Source organism: Procambarus clarkii, chromosome 76 (genome assembly GCF_040958095.1).
Source record: "Procambarus clarkii isolate CNS0578487 chromosome 76, FALCON_Pclarkii_2.0, whole genome shotgun sequence".
Taxonomy (NCBI): Eukaryota; Metazoa; Arthropoda; class Malacostraca; order Decapoda; family Cambaridae; genus Procambarus; species Procambarus clarkii.
The window spans coordinates 15,675,375-15,686,539 of record NC_091225.1 but is presented as its reverse complement, the minus strand read 5'-3'; the positions used below and the strand labels follow the sequence as shown (position 1 = coordinate 15,686,539).

The 11,165-nt window shown below is 41.8% G+C and overlaps 1 protein-coding gene across 2 annotated transcripts; it reads left to right on the top strand.

The window, feature by feature from the left end:
* The first annotated feature begins 946 nt into the window (after window positions 1-946).
* LOC138357093 (microtubule-associated protein 1A-like) lies at window positions 947-10,969 on the top strand. Of its 2 annotated transcripts, none has more exons than XM_069313636.1 (5): window positions 947-2,207; window positions 4,374-4,554; window positions 5,016-5,470; window positions 6,135-6,725; window positions 10,604-10,969. In XM_069313636.1, exons 1-2 carry the CDS (start codon window positions 1,033-1,035, stop codon window positions 4,495-4,497), a joined length of 1,299 nt encoding a protein of 432 aa, XP_069169737.1. In that variant the 5' UTR covers window positions 947-1,032; the 3' UTR covers window positions 4,498-4,554; window positions 5,016-5,470; window positions 6,135-6,725; window positions 10,604-10,969. The 2 variants fall into 2 exon arrangements, with proteins under 2 accessions (XP_069169737.1, XP_069169738.1); XM_069313637.1 differs by having other exon boundaries at window positions 947-3,826.
* The last annotated feature ends 196 nt before the right edge of the window (window positions 10,970-11,165 follow it).

The following is an 11,165-nucleotide window of genomic DNA, read 5'->3' as shown; positions in this document are numbered from 1 at the left end:
TATCTACGAATATGTTATCAAATAGGAAATTAACTGCTTCAGAAGGCTTTAATTATTTGTATAATTCTATGTAACGTATGGTATCTGCCTAACAGTTTTCTGATGGATAAGAAAATTGCCATGGACATGGAAAAAATATGTTTATATATGTATGGTATGGGAGATACCAACCTATTAAACGGATTACAATACGTAAATATAAGTGCTACATAGTATTCCCAGCTTCGTCCCTTCATTGATAATTACTTACTTACGTATATATAAGAAAGACGGTGTGATGGTGATATTGAATGCGTACCGTAGATCATAGGCTATCTTATGTGTTTAGAAAGTAAATACGTCAATAGTGTGATGTATTGATTTATAGTCTAAGATATTATTATTAGACTTCTTTATTAGTAAATGATAATTCTTTATTTTTAATCGCATTGTTGGCCAACTTTACTCTGTGTACAAATGGTGTTTCAGTATCACTGCTACCTTATTCACTTTTGTGATCATGATAGCCTCATAATGCACCCGGAGTCTGCCAGGGCAGACTACTTATCATATGTGAGTGTTGTTGTCTGCCTGGCTGCGTGCTGACGTGGCCGTTTTGCCATGGGGGGCCTGGCTATTCCTCCTGTGTTGAGGGTAAATTCCGTGGGACTGGAATTCACGTGTAAGGCTGGTTATCCGGCCGTTGAGTTAGTTATGTGTGACATGCTTCGTGTCCCGGTGGAAGCTGTGTATGGCGTTGAGCTTGTTACGGCCCACCGGGTGATTGTCAAGTTCGTGGGGGAGGAGGAGTATCGGGACTTCCTCCGGCGGAACGAGGGGCGTTCATTGCAGTTGCCGGATGGCGCCGGCTCCGTTACGATCTCGGACCGAAGTGGTGCCCTGACATATGTCAGTGTGCACGGTGCGCCCCTGGAGTTCCCTGAAAACCTTCTCCGGCGCTTCGGGAGGTATGGTGCAGTCATCAGTGTGCGGGTGAACAAGCTGTCCTCGGGGAAGTATGCTGGGAAGCAGACGAATGTCCGTACATTAGGTATGCGCCTGCGGTCGGATATCCCATCTTCTGTCCGGCTGCTGGGCTACTACGTTCGGGTGTACTATGCCCGGCAGCCCCGTACTTGTTTCCGGTGTGGCCAGTTGGGGCATCAGGCTGCCGGGTGCTCTGAGACACCTGCTGCGCCCGTTAACTTATTCCGGGAGGAGGATTTCCCGCCGCTCCCTCAGGGCGTGGATTCCGGAGATGAAGTGGAGCAGGTCCCAGTCGCTGCTGATGCGGCCCCTCCTGCGTCACCCGACATGCCCCCGGTGCTTGTTGGCCCTCAGCCGAGTGCGTCTGCGTCTTCCTCGACTCCTGCTGCTGCGCCTGGTCCTGCGCCCTCGCCAGGTGTTCCGGCTGTGTTGGGTGTTGGGGGTACTGCGGAGCATCCTGTTGTGTGCGGCCCGGTTCCCCATGTGGTTGAGGCTGCTGCAGTACTGCGACGGGCGTTGGTTCGCCCGGTTCGTGAGGGCCGTGGTTCTGGGTCCGCCTCCGGCTGTGAGGATGTGCGGCCAGTGCCCAAGCGTTCTAGGCGCTCTTCTACTGCTTGGGCTGATATGGAGGACTACGACGCGGGTGGAGCTTCGGGAGATGGTGTGGTGGTTCCAGGTGCCTCGTGCTCTACGACGCTGGTGGTGGCTGATGTCCATGTGTCGGCTGTTGACGATGATTGTGCGTCTAATTTACCTCCTGTTCTTTCTCCTGCAGAAGGTTCTCCGCAGTGGGAGGTGGTTGCTCCTACGGGCGTGGATGGTGTGGATCCTGGTGCGAGCCGAGGCATCAAGCTGGTGCTGAAAAAGGATGCCAAGCGTGGGGGGTCCCGGCAGGTGCAACGTTCAGTGGTTGCCGAGGAGCCCTGTGAGGCAGCTGAGGAGGCTCCCAGTGTGCTGCCCATTGCCCGGCCTCTTGGGAAGGAGCCTCTCCCTCTCATCTTGGCCTCCGGAGTGGCGATGGATGCTGACCATCCGTTGCATTTTGAAATTGTTGACCGTGTGCGTCCTGCTCCGTGGTGCCCTTCTACCATCTGGATTCGTCGGGCTAAGTGTTTTATTGTGGGTGTGCCAGAGTTAATGCCCGATCCTCGTACGCTCAATAGTGACCATGTTTCGGAGGACATTATGTTACTTTGGGAAGCGTACTGTATTCGCTTCCCGGCGGAAGAGTGGCCGGACAAGTATGAGATCTTTTCGTAGTCTGTGTGCTTGCTGTGTGTTTTATTTTTCTTTTGTTTTCTTGTGTTTTTGATGTTGGCCCTTCAGGCCGGTGTTTAGTGACTTGTGTTTTTGCCTGCTTTTTTATTGTAATTGGCCTCGCCTTTTGTTACGGGGCGTTAATGTATTGATTTTCTGTTGCTTTACCTGTTGCCTCTTGTTGTATGTTTTGTTTTTTGGAGGTGTTGTTTTGTACTGTGATTGCTGGATTGCCATTGTATTCTGTTTTATGTTTTGATGTATGCTGTATTTTTCATGTTTTTCTTGTGTATGTGTTTTGTTGTGCTATGCTGTTTTGTTGTGCTCGGCTGTCGGCCCTTCTGGCCGGTGGTCTATTGTTTTCCTTTATGTATTCTGTATTTTTATTGTATTTAATTTGCATGCTCTGCATGTAAAAAAAAAAAAAAAAAAAAAAAAAACTTATCATATGCCTCTGTATGACTAACTATCCTATGTGATAGGGATATTTAGCATCGCATAGCTAGCTTTTTATACAATAAAATTATCTGTATAGTCAGGGTTAGGGACTATTATACATTCAATTTTATTGTATTAGTATACAATAAAATTCATTGTATAGTTAGGCGACGTCAGCGCCTAAATATAATTTTCTCGATATATACAGTGCCTAACTATACTTTTCATACGTCATCATGTGAGTGATAGTCATTTATTCATTCGTAAACGGGGTTTGGTGGAATAATTAACGAGCATTTAGCCTTTGTTGACAACCAGATCTTCCCGCCAAGTTCCAAGTCTTCCCGACAAGTACCATTTCTTCCCGCTAAACTGGTTGTCAGCGGCCGACCTCCCAGATGCTTTCATAAATTTTAACATACTGTGAAATAAAAATAGGTTTCCTCTCGTATATAAATTAATATTATTATACAATGAAATTCAAATACATAATTAGGCATAAGTTAGGTTAGGTGTTTAGGCTCTGTTGGCGATTGTTTTGTTCGCGGGTGAAGCATTTACAACTTGTGAGTCGAGAATCGTCATCAGTTGTAACTCGTATGTAAATCCTTTTTTTTTATTAATAAATAGGGAGTTTGACGGCAGGATTAACGAGCATTTGCCTTTTCTTGATGAGGATGCGTTCTTTGAAACAAAAAAGCGGCGAGTGGGATTATGAACGAGTTCATTCGAGACAGGTGAGAGAGGTTTGCTGAACCTTGACTCCCGCGGGTCAGGTCATTTTGCCGGTTGATCTTCTTGAGGACGGTCGTGCTGTAATGAGCACGCCGGAATTATGGGAACGTACCACAAGTGACGGGAATGTGTATAGTGTACCCCAAGTGACGGGAATGTGTATAGTGTACCCCAAGTGACGGGAATGTGTAGTGTACCCCAAGTGACGGGAATATGTATAGTGTACCCCAAGTGACGGGAATGTGTAGTGTACCCCAAGTGACGGGAATGTGTGTAGTGTACCCCAAGTGACGGGAATGTGTGTAGTGTACCCCAAGTGACGGGAATGTGTAGTGTACCCCAAGTGACGGGAATATGTATAGTGTACCCCAAGTGACGGGAATGTGTAGTGTACCCCAAGTGACGGAAACGTGTATTTTGTATTTATCAGGTGGTATACTTTAAAGTGACTGGGTGCCCGCCACCCCCCCCCCCCCTTGCCCACTGTCTGCTCACCCACCCTCCCTCTCCCGTCCCATCCTTCCCACCTCCCCATTCGCCCCGCCCTTCCTATTTCTCCCTCACCCTCCCTATATTTCCTCCCTCCCTTCCCCTCCCCATGTCCTACCCACCCTTACTTAGTCCCCCTCCTCCCCGTTCCCTCAGAAAATGTTTGGGTTTCATTCCCACCCCACATTTCCTCAATCCCCAACCACCTTCGTCCGTCCATTTCGCCCTTCCCCTTCCCCCACCTCCACTCCCGCTTCTCTCACTATTTTACAATATTACTAATAGCATAAAAGTTCCCCGTTTCGAATTCGTGGGGTTAGCCTTCAGTTTTCTGCGGTAAGGGGGGGAGGTTTTAGAATTTAATTTACCTGTTTTATGGGGTTATGACCTTAGTTTAAATAGGAAATTTGTTAATGTTCCCAATATCGATGAATAATAATAAATAAATGTATGATACAAAATTGTTTAATTTTGTCAAAATATTTTAGATGTTCCGGCTGGCAGCGCTGGACATATTCGTCACGGTCCGAATGTGATCAAGACTCGTTGTTCACATTTGAATTCTGGCGACACCGACCAACCTATGTTGATCCCATACCACAGTCTGTGTGACGCTAGCCTCAAGCACCTGGCCTTCAACTTTGGACCTTTCAGACCAGTTGGCATGAGGTATCTAGAGCTTTGTAATTACTTTATTCACTCTCTTGTTCTTGAAGATACTCATATTGCACCCAAAATTTGCCAGTGCTGGCTACTGAACATATGGCCCTGTATGACTAACCATCCTGTGTGATGGGGACTTTTAGTACCACTGCTACCTTATTCACTCTTGTGTTGATGATATCCTCAAAATGCACCTAGAGTCTGCCAGTGCAGACTACTTATAACATGCCTCTGTATGACTAACCATCATGTGTGATGGGGATTTTTTAGCATCACGTAGCTAGCTTTTTGACACTGAACTCCCTCTTCATATAGTCTAGGGCAGCTGCACAAATGCAGATGTACTTAATAAATAAATAAAAAAAAAAATCAACTTTGGACAGTGTGACACTTGCTGTGTCTTAAGAATTAGAATATATGAAAACATTTCTTAAGCATGTGATTAATTCTTTTCCATGTCGTTACAGGAAAGAATTTTAATGACTTCGAGGAACAGAAGTCACCAATTTCCAGAGAAGTTTCTATTTACCTGTTGCTAAATTATTTTGTGAATCTTTAGTGACGGAAATGTGTAAAGTGTGTTCGCAGGAACATAAATATTTAAAGTGCACCACTAGTGACGGAAATATCTAGTGTGCCTCAAATGACACTAATATGTAAAGTGCACAACTAGTGCACTCTACGGAAATATGTAAAGTGTACATAGTGACGGAAATATGTAAAGTGTACCGCGGGTGACAGAAATGTGTGAAGTGTACCATAGTGACGGAAAACAAAACAGTGTTCGGTGATAGTGAGTTAAAGACGATGTTGTCATTTTGACAATCAATAACTTTGTGTGTTTAAACTTAAGTGTTGCGCTAGCCATTTGCCCACCTTACTGGACGACATACTCCATGCCACCTCTACTGTCATTAACAAGGTAAGCAACACTTCGGCCCTCAAGTGGCATTTTCAAATGTTTATATATTTAGATTAACATGAGAGTATTATTTGTTATTTATTATATTAGGTGGTGTATCTTATCGGGACCAGGGCCCCCCCCTCCACCCCCGTCCCCCCCTCCCCCTGCTCACCCTTCTCCCGTCCCATCGTTCTAAAAAAAAAAATCGTTCTCACCGCCTCTCTCACATCGCCCTCTCAAAATTTCTTCCTCCCTCCCCACGTTCTTCCCACCCCCCTTCTATACTCCCCTTGCTCCCCACCCCCCTCCTATACTCCCCTTGCTCCCCGTTCTCTCAAAAAATGTTTGGGTTTCATTCCTATCCCCTCAACCCAGTTTCCTCTACCCCCCACCACTTTCGTCAGTCCAATTCGCCCTCCCCCTCCTCGTGACCCCCTTTCTCCCCACCTCCACCCCCCGCTTCTCTATCCTTCAATATTACTAATAACATAAAAGTTCCAGGTTTTGAATTTGAGAGTTAGCCTTCAGTTTTCTGCTGTAAGGGGAGGCTCAGAATTTACGTGTTGTATGGGATTATAACGTTAGTTTAAATAGTAGGAAATTTGTTAATGTTCTCAATATCAATGAATAATAATAAATACATCTATAAGAAAAAAATAATTATTTTTTCTCTTTATTTCAGGTGTTCTGGCTGGCAGCGCTACAAATCTTCGTGGAGGTCTGAATGTGATCCAGACTGGGGACCTCGACCAGCCTATGTTGATCCCATACCCCAGTCTGAGAGGCGCTAGCCTCAATGCATCTGGCCTTCAACTTTGGACAGACAGACAGACAGACATTTTGTCTTATAGTACACATTTGCGGTGTCTGAAAATGTGAATATATGAAAACATTGCTTAGCATGAGATTAATTCTATTCCATGTCGTTACAGATAAGAATTTAACTGACTTCAAAGAACAGAAGTCACCAATTTGCAGAGATGTTCTAGTCACTTGTTTGTAAATTATTCTGTGGATAATTAGTGACGGAAATATGTAAAGTGTATCTCCAGAGACAGAAGATACACTAGTGATTGATATTTAAGCACTTCCAGCACTATGTACTAAGTGTACATAGTGCTGGAAGTATGTAAAGTGTACCACTGGTGACCGATAAACAAAACCGTGCTCGGTGAATGACAATCAGTAACTTTAAAATGTGTTTAAACTGCAGTGTTGCATTATCCACCTCACTGGACGACGTACTCCAACAACCTCTACTGTCATTAACAAGGTAAGCAACACTTCGGTCCTCAAGTGACATTTTCAAATGCTTATATATTTAGATTAACATACGATTATTATTTGTTATTATTTTAGGTGGTGTATCTTGCTGTTACCAGGTGCCTCCCCCTTCCCTTGCCCTCTGGTCACCTTTTCCCCTCCCTCAACCCATAGTTCTCACCATTCAACCCCTCTTATCCCCTCCCTTTCTCCATCGTCGTCTCCGTATTTCTCCCTCACCTTCCCCATATTTCCTTGCTCCCCCTGCTCCCTGTTCTCTCAGAAAATGTTTGGGTTTTATTCCCACCCCCTTTCCTCCACCCCCACCACCTTCATCAGCCAACTTCTCCCTCCCCTAGGATATGTATATGTTTATCTCTCAGAATGTTTGGTAATATGTTTATTGTTTGTGATGTGTGTGTATGTATGTATTAACACGATGTACTGAACGGGGTGAGAATAGCTTAAGCTACCTCATCCCTTTGTGTGTATTTTACCTTTTTTCCAATAGCAATGGATGTTAATAAATGCATCTATAAGAAAAAATATGAATTTAATTTTTTTTTCAAAATATTTAAATAGGGGTTTTTGCTGGAGCTAGAAATCGTGGTGGTCAGGACCTAGATTCACGAAGCTCCATGTATTTCTTCGTAAGTAGGCTTGCTACGAAGGTTCCTAAGTATGCCCTAAGAAGATGCTTAGGTGCAATTCACGTAGGTCTACTTAGGAAGATATTTGTTGGTTCACCTGCGTGCCGATAGTGGTCACTACTGTGTTTCGTTTGGTCAATCAGAGAGCAGCAACATTCTTCATATTGAAGATTTAGCGCTGGCTTATCGGAGCTCTACTGCCTCCTATTTACGTCGAATTTTCTTATAAAATTAGTTTATTTCGAAGTAAAACTGTTTTTTCAACTTCTACAGCCAGCACCGACATTGTAGTAAACAAATATGTTACATTTGTTGTTTACCTACGTAATTCTAAGAGATACTGTGTAGCTGTCCTTGTTGCTCGGAAGATGCGCTGACAATTATTGTATATATTGACTGAATTTACCCAAGGGCCACTAACATTCTAGTAGCCTCGACGAGGACAGAAAGCCGGCGGCTTGTTAAAGGGCCCGCCAATTGTCTTTAATGATATTTTTTAGCTGGAATTTGACATTTACGGCTTTCAGCGGGTAGGCGGTTCCATGGGTTTATAACCCTCTTGGTGGAAAAAACATGTTTTCAGTCCTACTTGAGAGAACATACTCTCCAACACTATATCTGTGATTGCCCTGTTATCAGTGACTTCATACCAAATGGTTTGAGGTACTTTGAGCTCTGCAATTACTTCATTACACTCAGGAATATTGGAAGATATTCTTGTGCTGCACCCAGATTTTGCCAGTGGAGGCTAATAGATCAGCCTTAAGTATTTTGTTCTCTCCTGATTACATGTATGACTGGCCATCCTGTGAGGTGAGGATGTTGGATGAGCTTGTAGCTGGTTTTTGATCTACACTGTGTGGTCCTTCATACAGAATAGGGAAGCAGCACATTGCTGTGTATACCTAAACATGTTAAAAAATACATTGTTTAAGAGGAGTCTTGTAGAAACTGGTAAGAGTACTGTAATTATAATATAATGTTTCCATGATTCAGTGCTTACCTCTTGTGAAAATCGCGAAGAGTTGTTTAGTCAGAGTTGATTTGTTTTTTGCATTGAGGCTGGTATTTTCTAAATTGATTCCATGAATGTCTAACCATCCAGTGAGATGGGAGTATTAGATAAACTTATAGCTAGTTTTTTATCTACACTGTGTAATATTCCATATAGAATAGGGTAGCAGCACATTGCTGTGTATACCTAATCTTCTTAATAAAAAAAATCAGCAATAAAGATTTTAAATTATAGTTTGTATTACAAATGCTGTATTATCCATATTAAATCATGTTAACTATGGATCATTAAGATCTCATGTTATGTAATAGTCATATTTCTTTTGAACTGCTAATCCATGCTAATCATTCATTAAATTGTGCATTGTCTCAATTTTTCACTTCCTTGGATATACTGTACAGTACAAAAAGATAGGATAAAAATAAACCAGTAATATTTCTTTCATTATATTTTTTATTTAAATAACTGCATCAATATTTTTACAGCTGACAGGATTTGTTTTACCATACAGGTGCATTATTTGTTAAACAAAAATTGGTTTATTGTTACACACAATGAGTGCTACATAGCCTTCCCAGCTTGGTGCCTTCTTTTAATACTTACTGATTAATAAATAAATAATAATAAATAAATTTTATTCAGGAAAAGTACATACAGTTGATTTACAAACATAATGTTGGATTTATAGACAGAGCTAAGTACATACAATACCTAAAGCCACTAATGCTCATAGCATTTCGGGCAAGGTGTGGGGGAACAAACACTTAGACTAAAACTTAATGGTAATCGGGATTAGGTATAAATTGTGTTGAAAGAAGGCATAAAAAAATAAAAAAGGTGGGTAACATAGCACAAATCAGCAATTGTACACGTTGGTGAACAGCATTGTTTAAAAAATAGCAAGACATGGGTTGACATTTAGGGGGGGTAAGGTAGGTTACATGGAGTTAATTAGGTAGTACTTGGTTTTACTCTTAAACTGGTTGAGAGAGGTACAGCCTTTGACATGATTCGGAAGGTCATTCCACAGTCCTGGGTCCCTTGATTTGTAGAGCACTTCTAGTTTGGTTACACACAGCCAAATTGTGTAACAGGAAGAGGTCTTGGACACAAATTTGTTCCATGCTAAATATAGAGGAATCAGCTGAGTATTCCTCAAATAAAATAAGTTGCCTCAGCTTATAAGGTAAATAAAATAAGCATTTCTCAAATAAGTAGCTGCCTCACCTCACTGCCTTACTGCTACATAGCCTTCCCGGCATGGTGCCTTCTTTTGATAATTACTTGTTCCACACCCAAGTTGTGTAACAGGAAGAGGTCTTGGACCCCTACTTCCCTCTTTCTTTTTTAATAATCCATATAGTCATAATTATAGCTTTAAGTATTCAATTAATAAAGTTTTTGACATTTTTACCCTTCTCCTTACCTAACATCATTTGTGCAGCATATTTTTATTTTATGTCTCACACAGATTTAATTTAAAAATAAAACCAAGCTAAATAAATTTGAAATGGGTATGTATAGCTAAGGTACACCCTTACTACTAGGTGAACAGGCGCATTTGGTGATAGTAAATGATCCCATCAGGCAGGGCTCATCACCTTCTCTCATATTTCATGTTCACCAGTGTTTATTTACTTAATAACTACTGGTATAATATCTTGCTATTATAAAACTAATTTAATATTAAAGACATATTTACTCAAAGTTTCAAGCAGAGAATGCATATATAACTAACACAAAGGACTCCTCTTCACGAGATTCAATTACTATAATCTTTTTTTTATGTTCCAAAATCTTAAAATCGATCCCAGTGTTATGTAGTAGAAAAAAATTGAGTTATATCCAGTTAACGTAAAGCTATGAGTGGTCGAAACCACACTTAGATGCCCGATGAAACTTACGAAGGTTTTTCGACTTAGTGTAGCTACCTGAATACCGCCACGAAGGCGCTAAGAAGAAACACCTTCGTAAGTACCTTCGTGAATCTGGCCCCTGAATGTGATCCAGACACGCTGTTCCCATTTGAATTTTGGCGATCCCGACCAGTCTATGTTGATCCCCTACCCCCAGTCTGGGTGAAGCTAGCCTCAAGCAAGTCTGAACTTCAACTTTAGACAGACAGACATTTTGTCTTATAGTACACATTTGCGGTGTCTAAGAATTGGAATATATGAAAACCTTTCTTAAGCATGTGATTAATTCTTTTCTCTTTCTTTACAGGTAAGAATTTTAATGTCTTCGAGGGATAGAAATTATCAATTTGCAGCTACGCTCCAATTTACTTGCTGCTAAATCATTTTGTGGGTCTTTAGTGACGTTTAGTAAAATGTATCTCCACGGACAAGAATACTTAAATTAGTGCCACTAGTGGTAGAAATATTTAAAGTGCACTACTAGTGACAGCTATGTGTAGTGTCCCAAAGTGACGGATACAAAAATAAGTGTTCTGTGACAGTGAGTTACAACAACGATGTTGTAATGTTGACAATCAGTAATTTTATAATTGTGTTGAAAATGAAGTGTTGCGTTACTTACCCATCTCACTGGACGACGTACTCCAGCCATCACCCGCCATTAACAAGGTAAGCAACACTTTGATATACAAGTGGAACTTTCACATGCTTATATATTTAGTTTAACATGTAATCATTATTTATTATATATTTGCGGTGACTGAGAATTTGAACACGTGAAGAGACATTTTCTAAGCATGTGATTAATTCTTTTCTCTGTCTTTACAGGTAAGAGTTTTAATGTCTTCAAGGGACAGAAATCACCATTT